This window comes from Haplochromis burtoni, unplaced genomic scaffold (assembly GCF_018398535.1).
Source record: "Haplochromis burtoni strain Fernald_Lab_line unplaced genomic scaffold, NCSU_Asbu1 Contig_420, whole genome shotgun sequence".
Classification (NCBI taxonomy): domain Eukaryota; kingdom Metazoa; phylum Chordata; class Actinopteri; order Cichliformes; family Cichlidae; genus Haplochromis; species Haplochromis burtoni.
This window is the reverse complement of record NW_024582781.1, coordinates 414,511-434,160: the sequence shown is the minus strand read 5'-3', so window position 1 is coordinate 434,160 and position 19,650 is coordinate 414,511. Positions and strand designations below refer to the sequence as shown.

Sequence of the window (19,650 nt, the reverse complement as noted above, 5' to 3'; positions counted from 1 at the left end):
ATTCATAAGATTCTATTGTTATCGAGGTTTTAAAATTCCCTCTTAAATATGAGTATGTGCCAGACCCAACCCTACTCCAGTCTGCTATGTATAGAAACTCCATCTAAGAATCTACATATAAATAATGCAAAACAGACACTATTTAGTGCCTGATTAGATTAATAATGGATTTTTTCGAAATGTAAGCAGATTTTGTTAAATCCACAGTCAGAGGGCAAGTAGAGCTGTTATAAGGACCTCTTATGCTCAGAAAAACTCATTTCACCTTCTTTTCCAGGTACACATTTACGGGGATTTACACCTTTGAGTCCCTTATAAAGATCCTGGCCAGGGGCTTCTGTGTGGGGAAGTTCACTTTCTTGCGAGACCCGTGGAACTGGCTGGACTTCAGTGTTATCCTCATGGCGTAAGTATTATGACAAACACAGTTAGGATCAGATTAACATGATATGGCGTAGATTACAAGGCCAAATGCTTTTAATTAGCCCAGCAGCCTAATAAGGCACACTGAATGTGAGAAAAAGAACAGATCAAATGGAGAGCACTGCAGCAATCTGCAGCTTATTCATGTACGCTTTAAAATCGTGGCCAAGAATCTTAACTCTGCTCTGTTATAATGGATGTGAGGCCCCAAAGCACTGTGTATCTCGGCCCATATTAGTCTCATGCCTCAATGACTTCTGCTATCTCCCTTACAACTATAAAAGGCAGCCTTCGGCATTACAGTGCTATTTTTTTGTGTGTGTGTGTGTGTGTGTGTGTGACGTAGTATTTGTTACACGCTGAGCATGTAATGTAATAGTACTATCATCTTATTGTGTCTGAGAGAGGTCTGTAGTTGGTAATGGTTGTCTGAGGTGCAGTTTTGTTTCTCACTGGGTTTGCCTGTTCTTTGCTGTGTAGTAACTGTGCATTTAATCCTGCAGGTATATAACAGAGTTTGTAAACCTAGGCAATGTTTCAGCTCTGCGCACATTCAGAGTTTTGCGAGCTTTGAAAACTATCTCAGTAATACCAGGTAAGGCTGCGCCTGCTGCCAGCACTCCTCCCTTTTGTCCTGTGTGTGACTTTTTGTCGTTCCCTCCTCTCCCCTCTTCCCATCCTACGACCCTCTTTTTGTCTTGTCACACCTCATGTGTGTGTGTGTGCGTGCGTGTGTGTGTGTGCGCATGTGTGTTTGTGCCACACCTTTCCTGAAATGCCCCACATCCCCGCCCACCCCCTCCTTCCCGTCTGCCCCCTCCTTTCCCTTACAGATATGTCACAGAGTTTGTGGACATGGGCAATGTCTCAGCACTGCGAACCTTCAGGGTTCTGCGAGCCCTGAAAACTATATCAGTCATCCCAGGTGAGAGAGCCATCAAGGCTCATGGCGTTAGGGAAATGCTAATGGCTAACTGGCGCTAACATCCAACCCCCCCCAAGCTCATCTCACTGTAGCTAAGCCGTCCCTCGTGCTGCCTTCGTCCCAAGGCCAGTAAAAGCTGGAATCTGGCTCCAATCTGCACAGATTGACACGATTCTTAGCTTTTAGATACATCCTTTAAGGCAGAATTCTTTTTGGTTGGAATCTATTCTTGCCTTGGGAGCCGTAAGAGTAGATTTCTGTGCACTATTTCATTTTCCTTTTTGCATGAGACATTGCAAAAGCCGATTTTCTGGTGGTAAGCACTTACGTGTGTAGGGCTCCTCCTTACCTTGTTTTTCCTGCGCATGTCTTGTTCAGTGTTGTGTGTTTGAAATTGTGAGAAATTGTGATATGGTGAGTGGTGGTTGGGTAACGGCATTCTTAACACTAACGCAATTCACAGCGCAAACTAACAAAACGTTCATATGCTAATCAACAACAACAATAGAACCCAGGACAGGTACAGACAATAACATTAGCTGATCATGGTCATGGCAACAGCAGTCTCCCCAAGCAGGACAATGGCCCTCATTTGTGTATATGAATGTTTAATGCACAAGTCAGGGATTTCTCAATAGTCTGTCCCTACATTTGTCATTTCTTTATGGAAAAATTAAATAATTATAAACTATCCCTTTAGGAAATTTAAACACAAGTATTTAAAATAAATACTGCTACTAATAAATTATAAATTATAATTATAAAACTAATAATTATTTTAATTATAAATAATTAAAATAATTATGATGCCTTTTGGCTGTTATTTCCACTTTACCAAAACATCATAATCGGCAATAAAGTAAATTGCATATACAAAAATCAAAATACTAAACAGAAAGCTGTATGCTTTAGCCTTCAAATCCAAGCATATTCGTATTCTGCATCTCATTTTATCATATCATAAAGTATTTTGGGTGTCGTCACTTCTTGGCACTATCCCAGAAATGCTGAAGAATAGGAAGGGTTTTTTTTTTCATTGCAGTGAGTTACTTGTCTTGGCCTGACAGATCACATGCTCCATACCCTCTGCCTGTTTTCTTCTTTATCTTATAGTATGTTATTCTTTTTTCATTTCCACTTTGACTCCATGCAGGCAGGACAAGCACACATGTCATAAATCTTCTTTTTAGGGGGTCAGGGCAAATATTAGAAAATGAGGCCCAATGTGTCCTGCCATTCCTTAAAAAGACAATGTGGAGCCCAAGGAGTTGACTTGGCTTCCAGATTCTAATCCATCAAACATCTGTTAAATGTGCTGGAGCAAGCCACACATCCACAGAGCCAGACTGGCTCTCCTGGAGGTCCCATGTCGTGCCCTGCACAGTCTTAGATACATGGTTTTAATGTTGTTGTTGTTGTTGTTGTTGAACGGTTTATATGAACCAGTTTTTGTGCCAAAAGCTGGCACTGACTCTTTGGATAAAGACCATCATCTATTTCCCCTTTCTATTACTTTTTGTAGCTCTCATAGCTACATTCAGACTCAAGTTAAACACAGTGAGCTCATTCTTTTGTGACAGTGCAAGCAGTGCTGGTGCATGGTGGTATTTTTCAGGAACTGGAACACATTTTGTGATAAAGGGTAATAAAAAAGACGGTTCTGTGAAAAAAAATGGTTGTTTAAAGAACGGAGATGTAAATATCTCATCAGTCTTCTATGTAATACCACTCTGTTATGGGAATTTACTTTGTTAAGAGATTTAACGTTCTCATTTTCTTGGTGAGAGTTAGATGAGCAGATATCATTCTCAGTTGTAGGTTAAGGATAAATACCAGGCTTTAACAGTCATGCCAGCTAACCTGGCGATATATAGATATCAAAAAACATATCAGCCATCAGGGTCAAAAACATAAATAGAAAAGTTGGAGGTTAATTGTGCCAGATAAAGTGTTTGGTGTTCCAACGAAAGCCTAGGTTTGTTGTAGCAGAAGAATTTTGGAACTGAGCCAAGGGGTTTGTGTTATCATCATAGGGTCTTTATTCATCAAACTTGATGTTCTACCAAGTTTATCAATCTAGTGTGGGTTTGCTAAACATTGCTAACATCTTCCAGTCTATATAATATAATTTTCATCAAGAAAATAAATAATACGACTTGATTCCACCATGCACAAACAAAATGTTCAAAGGTTACATGCAGAAATAATTCATCTCTGAAGCACATAAACAAAACTGTAGCTCTTCAACATAAAAAGGCTGGGGTGCAGTCTTCCCTGTATGTGGTGGCCCATTATCTTTATGCCTTACAAACCAGATGTCTAAGAAATTCATGAGACCAGTTCTGTGTCTCAGAGGATAAGTCACACTCCAATTTATACTGCACTCCACTGAATGCATGCAGCAGCAGGTTTTCAATGATCCCATCCACAGTACTATGCACTGTCAAAAAAAGAGCTCACTTGAATCGTTTCAGTGACAGTCTGTTTAAAATAAAAGCAATGACTTATTAATGATCATTTTCCCAGAGACCCCAAAACCATAGCACTGTAATGGGCATGAAATACATAAATTTCTCTAGGGGTTTATTCATGATCAGCAGTGGTCTGTGTCGGCTTGGTTCCAGTATGACTGCAAGTAGTTCATACAGGAACTTCCACTGCAGATCATTTTGGCTGCTTTCTCCTGTAAGCTGTTATTAGCTTCTTTACCAGCTAGTGGCTGCAATTAGCAGGCGTTAATCATTCTGCGATGTCCCACTCCTACTCCCGTACCCCCTTGCCTTCTCTCCCATTTAGGTTTGAAGACTATTGTTGGTGCACTGATCCAGTCAGTGAAAAAGCTGTCAGATGTGATGATCCTCACCGTGTTCTGTCTCAGTGTCTTTGCCCTCATCGGCCTCCAGCTCTTCATGGGTAACCTGAGGCAGAAGTGCGTGCGCATTCCTTTGGGCAGCAACACAACTTTGAACAACACACATGAAAGCAACAACACATTGGTGGAGAACATCACATTGGTGGAGAACGTCACATTCATGGAGAACATCACAAAAAACTCCTTCGACTGGATAGAGTACATCAATGATGAGAGTAAGCCAAATGAATTGGTGAAAGTGTTTCGTGTCTGCCAGGCGCTCATTGGGGTTAAATACAGTCAACTCTCCCACCCTAGATGCTGGTTATAGTCAGAGATAGGTCAGGGTGGTGGCGGTAACGGTCGAGTGGTGGGGGGAGGTCAGGCATGCTGACTTGTTGCCTTGATAGAGAGTGACAGCGATGGCTGGGAGCAGGCGTTGCGCTCTCCAACAAGAGCTGGTGGGAGAATGTGGCAAATGTGCCAGATAATCGCCACAACAATAAAACCCTCCACTTTCACCCCCTCTCTACCTCTCATCATTCTCCCATAGCCCATCTGTGTGGCATGAGCAGTTTAAAGTGTTAGAAAAGGGTGACTCACTGGTTATCAACAAGACATGCACCGGCTACACAACAATCACATAACAAGCCAGAGAAAAAGAAGATGGATACAGAGAGATTAAATTTGCATTTCTTTTAAGACCTAAAATGAAAAAGGGATTAAAAAACATTTTTGTTTTTAAAGATAACTGATATACTTATTACACAGTTAAATGATGATATGTGCTTACATCATGAAAAACCACCAAACAGATGAGTAGTGTAAAAACAAATCCTTTCCTTCAGACTTTTAAGCCATATGCTAAAACTGAAGAAAAACCAACAGGGTGCATATTGGCCTTCTTTTGCCACCATTACTCATATCCATGACGCTCATGGCGCTTTGATGTTGTTGTGACTGACCAGCCCTCTATCTCCTCTACCCTCTAGGAAATTACTATTACCTCCCTGGCCGTAGGGATGCTCTGCTCTGTGGAAATGGCAGTGGTGCTGGGTAAGACTCAAAATGTTTTATTTATATGGCCAATTAGACTACACCACAAAGTTTAGTATACGTACACAATCAGTTTTGACACTCGCCACTGTGCAGAAGCATTCCAGGAATCTAAACTGCTGCTCTATCCTCGGGTAAACGTGTAAAATCTAAGGTTATATCATGCGTATCAATGTGCTGTACTTGTGTTAGTAGATTACTTATCCTTTTTTTTCTTCTTCTTCTTTGTGATCTGCTGAGTAACTCTAAGTAGCTCTAAGTAAGGCCAGACTCCCTATTAAAGTCCTTTGAATGCTATCTCTCATATCATGTTAACTACTGCAGTATCTCAGGGGTTTAAAGGCAAATGTTTATATTTGTTTTTGGAAAATTCCTTAGTTATTTTCAATGTCTGTCTCACACTTTGTTCCAGGTCTCAAGTCAGATTGAGCAGGTAGTTTTGTACTTTGTAATTGTGTGGATGCTTAAGCATCCACACTATTGAGTTCCTGTTTCTCTTTATTGATTATTGAAGTTGTTTTTATGATGGTAAAGGCTCGTGTATAGTGTAGCATGGGGGTGGGGGGGGGGGGGGGGTTAAATGGACAGTGATACTCTGTAATATGCAGCAGTGTCATTAAAGTAAATTGTCTCTATCTGTCAGAATGGAAATGTGAATGGACAGAGGTATGGACAGAGGTTTTGTTCTACTATACTTTGCATTGACAGTATGCAGTGTGACAATAATAACTAAATTTCAGGGTTCTGATCCCTCAAACTTACTCTTATTACTTCTCTTTTAAAATAATATAAAAAGTACATCTAATCCAAAGTGTTGTTTTCTCAAAGGGTCTGCCCAGAGGGCTTTTCATGTTTGAAAGCAGGTCGCAATCCAGACTACGGCTACACCAGCTTTGACACCTTCAGCTGGGCCTTCCTGTCCTTGTTCCGCCTTATGACCCAAGACTATTGGGAAAACCTCTACCAGCAGGTGGGTAGGCCTCTACAGCAGGGGTCCCCAATCCCAGTCCACGAGGGCCGGTGTCCCTGCAGGTTTTAGATGTGTCCTTGATCCATCACAGCTGATTTAAATGGATATATTACCTTCTCTACATGTCCTGAAGTTCTCCAGAGGCCTGGTAATGAACTAATCATGTGATTAAGGTGTGTTGACCCAGGGTGTGATCTAAAACCTGCAGGGACACCGGCCCTCGTGGACTGGTATTGGGGTCCCCTGTTCTACAGCATCACTGTGCCTTATTTCTGAGGACTAAAGGGTGCATATTGTGCCCGTTTCTTGTTTTCTTGTCTTAAAAATAATCCAGCTGTTTTGGATTTTGCAGACTTTGCGTGCAGCAGGGAAGCCCTACATGATCTTCTTCGTGCTGGTGATCTTTCTGGGGTCTTTTTACCTGGTCAACCTGATCTTGGCTGTGGTGGCCATGGCTTATGACGAGCAAAACCAGGCCACCATCGAGGAGGCCCAGCAGAAAGAGGAGGAGTTCCAGGCTATGCTGGAGCAGCTGAAGAGACAGCAGGAGGAGGCACAGGCAGGACATTCATCTTTTTTCTTTAGAACTGATACTCTAAAGCTAAAGAGAAGAGGTTACTTGTATAAGTAACCTCCTCTCTTTAGCTATTTAATTATAATGATTATCTGAGACATTTTATTTGACATTTCTTTCATGTGGGCATTTATTGTTAACTGTCCATATTAATTAATGTTGTTTCAAACTGCTGAGGAAAGAGAAGTTTGGGAGCTTTGTTTTTATTTGCCTTTTTGTTAATGAGGCCCAGGCAACTCTGGAGATTTGCTGTTGTGGTTGACTGGAAAATATTAGATGCCAAATCAAATAATGTAGTTGTTCGACTTATAAATGAACACACTTGAAATAAAACGGGTCAAATGGCTTCGTTTCTATTGCGTTGATTGGTCTCAGCACTGTCTGCAGCAGATGCATCATAGCTAAGCAGCCAGTGGTGCTGAGTTGAGTGGTATCTTCACAGGATGTTGCTGATTAGTTTGCAAACTACACTCTATAATGGCACTGTCATTTTTTCATAGTATAACTCTACCATCAAACATTGACCAATACATTAAATTTCATTTTTAAAAAGTATTTGTTTAACATTCTAATGTGCTTGTTTCTTGCTTCCTTATTATATTAATGTACATGAGTCATTTCCTAGCTGCGTTTTCTGCGCTCCTTCTCCACCTCTGATCTCTCCTTCAGTGGTTCTGCTCAAGTATTCAGATGTTTTTATTACCCCTCAGCAGTAAAAGGCTGATGGGGTATTTCTGTATCCCTGTCGGACAGGCAGGAGGGCAACACAGACACCCAAACTCAAGAGCTTTCAAAGGGACTTGATACCAAAGATAAATCTACTAGGAGGTTGAGGGGTTGCCATGAGAGACTGTTAAATTCTTATGCTAAAATATAATTATATGTTTTACACTGAAGTGTAGCACATACACATTTCCAAGGCATTCCTATCCCAATAACGGTATATCCAATGAAACAGACAATGTGTTTAATTTCAAAAAGACTGTAAACTAAGTATCTAAGCATCCACACAGTTTGTTGTTTTTCTTGAAAAATGTTATAAATGCAAGAATGGTTTGACTGGAAATAAACAAAAGTCAATTTTTAGAAGGTATCAGACGTGTTTGGCTGTTACTGTTTTTGCTGCTGCGCTCAGCTGCCAGGCTACTCTCCTCCGCTTCAGTCTGCCAGAGCCTCTGAGACAGTCGCTGGGTTGCTATGACAACTGTGTTTGTGTTCGGATTGGCTGGCAGGTTGCCGCGGCAGCAGCCACAGAGAGCGGCGAATACAGCGGGAGAGGAGGCCCTACCTCCGAGTCCTCCTCAGGGACATCTAAGCTCAGCTCGAAAAGCGCCAAAGAGCGACGCAACAGGCGGAAGAAGAGGAAGCAGAGGGAGGAAGAGGAGGAGAGGGGGTGCCGTGACAAGTTCCACAAATCTGAGTCTGAGGACAGCATCAAGAGGTCCAGCTTCCGTTTCTCTATTGATGCCAACAGGCTTTCTTATGAGAAGAGATGCTCTTCACCCAACCAGGTAAATAAAAAGAGTTCAATAAAATCAAGACAGTGTTGTCTAATATTTATTCAAATCAGTATGCATTTGTGAAGATGTGATGTAAAATGAACAATCTTGCTTTTTCTTTGCAATGTCAAAGAATCCTTGAAAAATTCCTGAAATAGATACAGATCTGTATCAGCTTTCAAAGGTCATCCCTTGTAAGCTTGGCCAAACCCCACACTGGGTAAGATTTTTAATGAAATTATGTAGAATTGTATGACTAACCATACCAGCAACTAAATGAGCTGCAGACTGTGAACAGATCCATCTCTAATGGGGTAAAAAGACTAAACATTACTTGTTTATTATTGAGGCCTAGAGATGCCAGTAGAGAGAATATATTGAGACAGACTAACTATTTCATCTTTATGCTAAGTTAAGCTAACCTCATTAGTGTAAACTCATGTTGGCTGTAGCTCTGGAGGTTACCATTTTCCAGAAGTACACGGGTAGAAAATGCATACGCTTCAGTCAGATTCAGTTAGATGCTGCATTCTCCTTCATGTCCTCTATAATTACTTTCCTTACTTATCTAACCCCATCTCCGCCCCCCCAGTCTCTTCTCAGTATCCGTGGCTCAATCTTCTCACCTCGGAGGAACAGCCGTGCAAGTCTTTTCAGCTTCCGTGGCCGGGCGCGAGACATGGGCTCCGAGAACGACTTTGCGGATGACGAGCACAGCACCTTTGAGGAGAGCGACAGTCGCCGGGGCTCCTTGTTCTTGCCACGCCGCCTCGAGCGCCGGTGCAGTGCCGTTAGCCAGACCAGCCTCGGAGCACCTCGGATAATGCTGCCCGCCAATGGCAAGATGCACTGTGCAGTAGACTGCAACGGTGTGGTGTCACTGGTCGGTGGAACTTCTGTAACAACCTCTCCTGTAGGTCTCCTGCTGCCTGAGGTGACTTAACGGTTTCATGGTTTATTTTCCCATTGACTTCCTCCAGTTCATACCTTTCCCTTTATTTGATTTCCTCATTATTCTGTTGTTGAAAAATAGATATGAGATATCATATTGTCATATTAAATTCTCATTACATTGGTACACATTTCTTGACAAGGTCTGTAGCTGTAAATGATGCAGGATTGTACAACAGTACTATTAATCTTACAAAACCCAACACTACTGCATGAGAGATCAGATAGAACCAGAAGGAAGGTAACTGGGTACATTTGCTTGAGTACTTCACTGGAGTGGAGATTTAAAATACTTTTACTTGTAGTGTAAGAATTTCTATGTTCTGCTGCTTTCTGCTTTTTCAATGCTTATTTTATACTTTATTTAGCTAAAGATACTTACTAGTTTGCAGATAATTTGCTTTATTATTAACATAAGAAATTTAAATAATAAGTAATTAAAATCTTCAACAACTGAAACTTTAAAGAGGAAGATGCACATCAGCAGATAGTTGTGATCAATAATACGTATATAGTGCTGTGTATGATTATGACACTTAATCAATATTCTTTAAATATTTTGATTATACAAATTTTGTGCTATTAAGCTACAAAGTAGAAATCTAAGTTGTAATAAGTTCAAAAAAAGAAAAATTGTTTAGCAAAACAGTTCTGGTGCATTAAATGACAACGTGTATTGCAGCGATACTAAAAAGACAGCCTCACAGTGTGTGTTTCTTTTTCTTGTATGTTTTTTATAGGGGACAACTACAGATACTGAGCTTAAGAAACGGCGGTCGGGTTTTCACCAGCCATCTATGGATTATTTAAATGAACCAGGTGGCCGACAGAGAGCCATGAGTGTGGCCAGTATCCTCACCAACACTATGGAAGGTCAGGCCATACACATTTGTAAATCCAGAGAAATAAAACAAACTGCATTCTGAACCCATTAAAACTCATGAAGATGTTTTTATTGTACTCCAGAACTTGAAGAGTCGAGACAAAAATGCCCTCCTTGCTGGTATAGATTTGCCAACACCGGCCTGATCTGGGATTGTTGTCCTGCGTGGCTGAAAATCAAAGAGATTGTCAGCATGGTGGTCATGGATCCATTTGTGGATCTAGCAATCACAATTTGCATAGTCCTCAACACCCTTTTCATGGCCATGGAGCATTACCCCATGACAGAAGAATTTGATAATGTCCTTTCTGTGGGAAACTTGGCAAGTATTCATTGTGTTTCACTTAAACTTGACAAAACCAGAACCGTTGTCATTGTGAGTCATCTTTTATAATCCAGATTGATTTAAAACTGCTTTTATTCCCCATTGTTAGGTGTTTACAGGCATCTTCACAGCAGAGATGTGCTTTAAGATTATCGCTCTGGATCCCTACTATTACTTCCAGGAGGGCTGGAACATCTTTGATGGCATTATTGTTAGCCTCAGCCTGATGGAGCTTGGCTTGGCTAACGTTGAAGGGCTGTCTGTACTCAGGTCCTTCAGATTGGTAAGATCACTCACAGATACGCTGGGTTCAGAACGCCTCAGTCTCCAATAACACCAAGATGTTTCAAAAAATTCTCTTTAATAATGAGGGAATGATGTAATAACAGCACATGAAAGGCATCACTGAAAGTTACTTTTGTCTTTGGTGTAAAGTGAGATCTCCCTGTTTCATCCGATTAGCTTTTTGACTTTTGCTAGTTGTAAAGAGAGACAACAAGTACGTAATGGACTTGACTGACCACTCAGTGGTTTACATTACAAATCACATTCACACATTAACACATCACTTAATTTAATGCACTTTAAGTGCTATGTCTGCCTCACATCTATTCCCACTGAAATTTCAAATGACTACTTAGCCTAACATGCTTGTTTTTGGATTGTAGTTTCAGTAGATTATTAAAGTTATTGGAAAAACAGATCTGTTCATGTAATATGTGGCAAAAGACAAGAAGTAATTAGAAGCACAAAAACAACTTGTCTCACTCAAAATGAGGATTGCATATGAAACATGGACATGGCCACCCATTGGTTTGCAGACTTCATATTGAGCTGAGGATTTTCACTAAGAAAGCAGTGGATCTCTCTGAGAAACTGAGGGCACTGCATGTCTCAAGGCCTCAGACACACAGGCTAAGATACTGGTTGGTGACTTCTCATAACCCACGGTCACTACAAATGTGCATTCCTAGCCAGTTGGCAAGTCATTGCTGGCTGTCACCAGGTGAAATCTGCTGCAAATAAGCTGTTGCTCACAAGAAGCCAAACCTTCTTGTGAATGCTTTGGCTGCGAGCAGATTGCTGTGGTTGCCCAAGACACTGTCTTAAAATAAAATAAAAATACATGTCATTTTATTCTCCGAGCTGTAGTGAAACTGTAAGTACCATCGTGCAATCTGGAAGTGGAGAACAGTTGTTCCTTACCATTGCTACCAACACATTTCAAGAGATACAACTTTTTCTTTGAAGGCAAATGTGCTCAACTTCAGGTTGGCGTCCCACTTCTCACAGTATCACTATTGCTTGATGGGTAGTTTGCAAAAGTTGCATAGAGATTGGCATTTTCTATAGTGCAATAACCAATACCACTTTCGACCAGTGTCACGCTAGCAACTGCCAGCAGCCTGTAGAAACTACTTGACAGCCATTCACAAAATACATATTTTTACCTAGGGGGTAATCAGAGTCGCTGACCAGTCACTGACCTGCATTAATGTGGCTCTAGCAACCAGTTTCAGAGAGACTTCTAGCACGCTCCTGCGTAAACATTTGTGACTGGTCAGGGAATACATTTCTCTTGTGACCGGTGGTTGCCAGATGATCACTGATCGGTCTTTAGGGCTGTGTGACTAAACTCAATCAGGAAAATGTGTACAATGAATCACGTGAAAAGTAGATGGTAGTGGTAAATGGACTGGTTCTTATATAGTGCTTTTCTACTCTACCTGAGCACTCAAAGCACTTTATACAACTTGCCTCATTCACCCATTCATACAAGCAGAAAAAGCAGAAAAGAGTCTATGGGCTGCTGGTATTCACTTCTATACAGTCTGACTTTCAGAGTAGTCAACCCCTGATGGCCATCAGAAGGCACACACATTTAAACACGTCACTTTCTTTTTTGGACTAAGAAACTAGGCCTGTTGGTGGTCTATAAATAAAACATGTGTCAGTAACTGATAAGATTAAAATCTGAAATATTTTATATATAATTTCTTTTCCTCAAACAGCTGAGAGTCTTCAAACTAGCCAAATCTTGGCCCACTTTGAACATGCTCATCAAGATCATCGGTAACTCTGTGGGTGCTCTGGGAAATTTGACTCTGGTGCTGGCCATCATCGTGTTCATCTTCGCTGTGGTGGGCATGCAGATGTTTGGCAAAAACTACAAGGAGTGCGTGTGTAAGATTTCAGAGGACTGCATGTTGCCCCGCTGGCACATGCACGATTTCTTCCACTCCTTCCTTATCGTGTTCCGGGTGCTGTGCGGAGAGTGGATTGAGACCATGTGGGACTGCATGGAGGTGGCAGGACAGACTATGTGTCTTATCGTCTTCATGATGGTCATGGTGATTGGAAACCTGGTGGTATGGGCTCAATATTTTCTTTTAAGTTTTTCACCTTTGGACAGCCATTAAGCTACGTACACACTGGAAGTGATCTGCTTGTGGCACATGTTGTTGAATCTAATGAAACTGGTTGCTTGTGGACATTCTATGCTCCAGTTGCGTAGGTGAGCTAACATATTTACTACCAGGTCATATATCAGTTAGCTGTATTCTTCACTCTAATTGGTCTTTGCTTCAGGTGCTCGCTTGTAACTTGAGCAAGTTTCTTTTTAGGAAGTTTATCTCTAAACATCATTCGCTTTCTATGGTATCTAGTCACCAGGTTGCTGCAAATCATTTCCGGGGTGTACGTAGCTGTAGAGTTTTTATCAAATGTCGACTTCATAGGGCAAAGAGTTAAATCTGTATAAAATAGAGTTTTTATGTTTTCCTGCCATGACTCTTTCCTAGGTTCTAAATCTCTTCCTGGCTCTCCTACTGAGTTCATTCAGTGCCGACAACCTGGCGGCAACCGATGAGGACAGCGAGATGAACAACCTGCAAATTGCTGTGGGCAGGATCCAGCGGGGCATCGCATTTGTCAAAAACGCAGTGCGGCAGTTCCTCCAGAGCTTGTGCTTTGGCAGGGGCGGAAAGGGCTCTGGTCTTGCTGAGGAAAGCAAACCCCTGGATGAACTACACAGCAATGGCAAGGGCAACTGCATTTCCAATCACACAACAGTGGAAATCACCAAAGACCCCAGTGGGGTGTACATGAGGGAGGGCAACGGACGACCAGGAGGGCTGGTGGTTGGGGTCAGTGTAGGACGGGACAGTACGGGAAAATACCCAGTTGAGGACTGTGACTACATGTCATTTATTCATAACCCCAGCCTGACAGTCACGGTGCCTATTGCTGTGGGCGAGTCAGACTTTGAGAACCTAAACACAGAAGATTTCAGTAGCGACTCATCTGACGTGGAGGGCAGCAAAGAGGTAAGATGAAAAATGAAGTGACTGCAGTATGTCAGATTAACAGAAATCTCTTGAATGACACAGCTTTTGTATTTGATTAGCTCCTTTATGTGTAAACTTAACACCCAATAGAAGTCAATCACTATATGAATAAGTCAAGAGATTGCCTTTTGAGAAATTTTCCAGAGACAGTCAAGCAGTTTTAAAATAACACACCTGCTGACTCATTTGTGCATGCATCATGCCGTGTTGCTGATGAAATCTGCTCGAGATTTTAGTCAGACCTGCAGCTCTTGGCAGTAGAATAAGATACAACGTTACAAATAATGACTCAAATTTGCATTTTGACCAATGAAACAGTTTAACGTTGACCATATACATAAGGCTATGTGTCTCTGTAATATTTCATGTAGACTTGCTTAATATCTTGTTTTCTTTAGGGGACATGTGTGCCTGTGTGGAGAAAGACTTAATGAAGCAACCGTATTATTAGAAATGTAGAGATGTTGCTCTATCAGCTTGCGTCCGGACATTAATAAAATGTTTAAACAAAACAAGTTACCTCACCCTTAAGACATGTTTTTCTTTTCTAATTCATTGCCTATTCTAGTAGAGCAGCAGCTACATTTGCTCTTGAGCCTTGCCAGGCTGACAGAGCACTGAGACTGTGCTCCCCGGTGATGTCAACCTGTTACTGTGGGTGTGGTGCCAATTATCTGTGATTCAAAACAACCCAGAAGACTATTTACGTCTATGTCCACTATATTATGTCGACGGCACCTCATCATCCATCTTTGAATCAGTCAATGGTGATCTTTAAACCCTGTATCGAGTAGTTGGTGAGCCATTATATTCATGCAGCAAACGATGCTGTGTTGTCATAATATTTAATGTCATAAACTCAAATTATAGCAAACATCAATTTAAACATTAGGAGCTACACAGGTGAGGGGTTGGTGGATGTTCTTATTGTGTATGCGTTGTGTGAGACGTGTCAACCCACTGCTTTTGCATTGCTGTTAGGAAATGTGTATTTGGGGACAGCTAAAGTCATATTCTCTGAGGATAAGTGGTCCCCTTGTTGTGTGTTGTGGGCTGACCAGTGAAAACAGATTTGAGGTTGTATGTTAGCTTTTGGTGTGTATGACTTACTTTGTTTAACCCCCCGTTTGTTATTGCAGCGGTGTCACAGGCGCTCTCAAGGTTTTCAGTGAGAGGAGAATTGTAAGACCTCTTTATTGTACCATAGCACTAACCATGAGGACTGCCTATGCCATTTACAGACAAACAACACACTTACTTTTTTGTCATACCTTCAATGGATTGCCCATTTTTGTTCTTTGCCTGGTCTGCCCTCCGTTCCCCTACCCCACCCTACCCCTCCTTCTTTGCTTTATCCCCTCCCTTTCCCAAACAGCAGGGCACTCACTGCTGTAACCTCTGAGTCCTTCTGTAACCCCCCCCTACCCCACCCGCCCCTTTCATAATTTATCTCTGAGCATCAGGCTGTATTGCAGTTCCAAACCATTAAGAATGAGCAACACCACCTCTTTTTCCATTGATAGATAAACTCATCTAACATGACGTTTGCTTTTGATTTCATTGCTTGGTTTTTGACTTGGTTTTGGGACTTGATTGGCATCAAACACTCCGAGCTTGAGAATGAAGGAAGAGAGGAAGAGGAGAATGAAGAGGAGTAAGGGGAAAAAGATGGAATGGGGGAATGAATTTTGCTTTAGCTGGACAAAATTCATTTGTCTGGTTCATAGCCCATGCATACATACATGAAAAACTTGTTTTTTGTCTTACTTGAGTAATAGCGGAATGATGAAAGATTCTTAACAGAATTCTTTCCGAGAAGAAAATAAAGAAATGCTGATGTGTAAATGATGACTTTTGCAGGGTGGTAAAACAGGTAACACATGGCTGGTTATACTGAATCAGAGTTATGTAAATGAGGGCAAATGCTTTATATATACATGCTTAAGAAGCCACCTCTGTTGTTGGCGCTTCTGCCCCTGTGTTATCGACTTTTGTTACACTGCAAATATTTCATCACCTGATAATTAAGTCTACCAGTTATTATCCCGATAAAAATATGTTAGGTTAAGACTAAAAGCCTTGTATGTAGTTGACATCCAGAAGAGGTAACATGGGTTTTTTATTAAAGGTGAGAAATAGAGCAGGAGGAAACCACCCTTCCAGAAAACACTTGCAAGCAGCATGCTTCCATCATTCCCATGCCGTATTAGCTGGGTCCCACGGCAATCAGGGCTGCTGCACTGTCAGACCGACATGAGGAAACAACACCATCTCTGCCCAAAGAAAACAGACAGGAAGCCTTGCGTCACCCAAAAAGTCTCACTATATGCAGATGATTTTGTAATGGACATCACTGCATGTGAGGGTTTTAGAAAAGCGTTAGCAGTGTGCATAATTCACGGTAAGGAGGGCAGAGAGAAGGTTGAGGTGGAGGACAAAAATCTTAAGTCCTGGATGTTTCTGGGTATGTGTGGATGCTAATTCCGGATGTTTTACAAATGGGAACCCAAAAAATACCTGCCAGACCACATGCTGTCTTATAAACAGTGCACAGTACTGGTTTTTGCTGGTAAGCTAATGTGGTTCTCCGTCTACTTCAACACAAACAGAAGGAGCTTGTACACTGCTTTCAAGGAATGGAAATAAATGGTGTTTTCATGTCACTGAGGAAAATTTTCAGCGGCAGTTCTGAGGGTGGATTTTAGGATTGAGGGTGGGAAAAGAATTTCAGATCATAATTTTTAGAAAAGAAATGGGATAAATATCTTTAACAAATTGATTTTGAGTCAGTTTCAGTGGACATGAAAACACTGGAGCACACGTTCTGCTTGGTACTATTTCAGGCTTGGATTGATAATGCACTGGAATACTGCATGAACTATTCCTCGAACTGAGGTCACATCAAACGTACCCACAGTGCATTTCCATAACGCCAACTTCCCCATGCCACGTAATCTGATTTGAGCCATCAGATAAATCTAATTCCTAAGCCTGTAGGTACATTTGATCGATGCTGCATGTGATGATGATGATACAATGACTTTAAAGAGCCCAACTCTGTGAGCTATTACAGTGCCTAGTCCTCACACTATGGTATTCAATCGTGGCACTGGGGTACGTGTGACTGGAGAATCACAATGATAACCAGCTCAGAAGGTTGGCTCCTATAACCAAGGGACTTCAGTGTGATGCATTGTAGTGTGACTTTGTCCTCTCGTGTCCTTCCTCATCCATGCAGAAGCTCGACGTAGAGCCCCAGCCACTGAGCTCATCGGAGGGGAGCACAGTCGATATCCGCCCCCCTGGAGATGGGGTTGATTCAGTGGAGCTGGAACCTGAGGAGTCACTGGACCCAGAAGCCTGCTTTACAGAGGGTAAGTGGGATGCAAGGGTGATAGGCAGGGATGATGATGGAAAGTGGGAAGGTGGACCAGAGCGAGGAAGATGGGGAGACAAAACACTTCCAGAGCACATTTCAAGACTTGGAGTAAATCGCATTAACTGCTTGTGCTTAGCACAGGTCTGTCTGACTAACAACTGAGTGACAGTGAATTCAAATGCTCAGCGGAACAGATAAAAATGTGGTCTGTGGGGTTCTGTTGTTTTGTAATGTAACCTGACATTTTATCTGACATACCTTTAGTACCATTAAAGCTACTTTCAGCAGCTCTGCTGTTCATAAAGGGGTCACTACAGCGGGTAGCTCTGACTATTTAATTTGGGAGATTTTTATGTCGCGTGGCCTTCCTGAGGGGATTTGTGTCTCCTCCTGGGATCGAGGCAGAGATATTTTGCTTGTTAGGTGTGTAAACCACTACTGGAGCCACCTCCAGTACAATCGTGAATATGCATATAACAGATGTAAGCAATATATTATGACTTGCATTATGAGTGTGCGTAAATCATAGCAGCAGATGAAAGCATAAGACCCCGAATGAATTAACAACAAAGAACAACATATTTTAACGCTATTCTATGTTACTAATATGTCAAATAGAACATTAAGACCCTTTCAGTGAGCAATCATATTTTAACTTTCAGTGGATTTTCAAACAACTGCATGGAAAGATTTTATGAAATGTTGGTGAAAAAAAATAAACTGAACTGAATTCTGTATGCTGCCTGAAAGTTTTGTGGACTCCTTTGATTTTGTTTTTCAATTTTTTTAAGCTTTTGCATTTTCATAAGATAGCATAGAAGAGAGACAGGAAAGCAGAGAGTGTGAGAGTGTGTGGGAGAAGATGTACAGCAAAGGGCCTTGGGTCAGAACCAACCCTGGGCCACTGCATTCAGCCTTGTGGCATCTGGTTGCCTACTCAGGTTGTGAGCTAAACAGGCATGCTTAACATTTGACTTTGATTTTAATCACTCCACTTTAATAGTTTGCAGTGAAGCATGGTCACAGATCTAGAGCAGTAAGCTTGGTTGGTTTATCAGTTTTTGCGTAAAAAAATGATTGAAATCAATAATTAATGACATTAGGACATTTCTGGATGTTTGGATATTTATTTCAGTCACTTTAAGGTTATTTACAAAATAAAACCCCTCAAACAAAAAAAGCTGACTGATTTCTTGTGGGTAATTTTGTTAACACATTCAGTTGGATCAAAAAGGGATTACATCAAAGCTCTTCTTTGGTCCCAACTACTAAACAGCATCTTCTAAGTTCGCTGTTGCCATCTGCATACATAAAAATTCCCATTCACTAGTTACATTCAGAATTGAGCCAGAACATCATAGGTCTGAAATAGATTTCCCAAAATTCCTCCACAAATAGTGATGTAGTTGCTACAGGATAGCGATTGCTGTTAAACTGTGAGGTGACATAAGTGCAACCTTGCTTTTTGAGAAAGACACAAATATTAGTTTTCACAAAGTTTGCTGCTAAACTGCTTTTAGATCTTTGTCTCAGTTGTTTCTGTGATGTACTGAAATATAATTACAAGAACTTCATACTTTTCAAAGTCTTTTATCGACAATTACATGACAAATGCAAAGAGTCAGTACTTGCAGTGTTGGCCCTTCTTTTTCAGAACCTCTGCAATTCGACTGGACATGCTCTCAATCAACTTCTGGGCCAAATCCTGACTGATAGCAACCCATTCTTTCATAATCACTTCTTGGAGTTTGTCAGAATTAGTGGGTTTTTGTTTGTCCACCCGCTTCTTGAGAATTGACCACAAGTTCTCAATGGGATTAAGATCTGGGGAGTTTCCAGGCCATGGACCCAAAATTTCAACGTTTTGTTCCCCGAGCCACTTAGTTATCACTTTTGCCTTGTGGTACGGTACTCCATCGTGCTGGAAAATGCATTGTTCTTCACCAAACTGTTGTTGCATTGTTGGAAGAAGTTGCTGTTGGAGGGTGTTTTGGTACCATTCTTTATTCATGGCTGTGTTTTTGGGCAAAATTGTGAGTGAGCCCACTCCCTTGGATGAGAAGCAACCCCACACATGAATGGTCTCAGGATGCTTTACTATTGGCATGACACAGGACTGATGGTAGCACTCACCCTTTCTTTTCCGGACAAGCCTTTTTCCAGATGCCCCAAACAATCGGAAAGAGGCTTCATCTGAGAATATGACTTTGCCCCAGTCCTCAGCAGTCCATTCACCATACTTTCTGCATAAGATCAATCTCTCCCTGATATTTTTTTTGGAGAGAAGTGGCTTCTTTGCTGCCCTTCTTGACACCAGGCCATCTTCCAACAGTCTTCGCCTCACTGTGTGTGCAGATGCACTCACACCTGCCTGCTGCCATTCCTGAGCAAGCTCTGCACTGGTGGCACTCCAATCCAGCAGCTGAATCCTCTTTAGGAGACGATCCTGGCGCTTGCTGGACTTTCT

General features: G+C 41.6%; 1 protein-coding gene across 4 annotated transcripts in view; it reads left to right on the top strand.

The window, feature by feature from the left end:
- LOC102291403 (sodium channel protein type 2 subunit alpha) overlaps positions 1-19,650 on the top strand; it is a 42,663-nt gene that overhangs the window by 9,522 nt on the left and 13,491 nt on the right. For 2 of the 4 annotated variants that reach the window (XM_005944628.3, XM_005944630.3), the window contains exons 5-18: positions 278-406; positions 1,257-1,348; positions 4,145-4,435; positions 5,192-5,255; positions 6,084-6,225; positions 6,578-6,784; positions 8,032-8,310; positions 8,891-9,232; positions 9,990-10,122; positions 10,216-10,454; positions 10,567-10,740; positions 12,470-12,826; positions 13,259-13,783; positions 17,043-17,178. In XM_005944628.3, coding sequence (XP_005944690.1) covers positions 278-406; positions 1,257-1,348; positions 4,145-4,435; positions 5,192-5,255; positions 6,084-6,225; positions 6,578-6,784; positions 8,032-8,310; positions 8,891-9,232; positions 9,990-10,122; positions 10,216-10,454; positions 10,567-10,740; positions 12,470-12,826; positions 13,259-13,783; positions 17,043-17,178 — 3,110 coding nt within the window. Of the gene's footprint in view, positions 1-277; positions 407-926; positions 1,019-1,256; positions 1,349-4,144; positions 4,436-5,191; positions 5,256-6,083; positions 6,226-6,577; positions 6,785-8,031; positions 8,311-8,890; positions 9,233-9,989; positions 10,123-10,215; positions 10,455-10,566; positions 10,741-12,469; positions 12,827-13,258; positions 13,784-17,042; positions 17,179-19,650 lie in introns of all 4 variants that reach the window. The other 2 variants (XM_005944631.3, XM_005944629.3) reach the window with 2 other exon arrangements.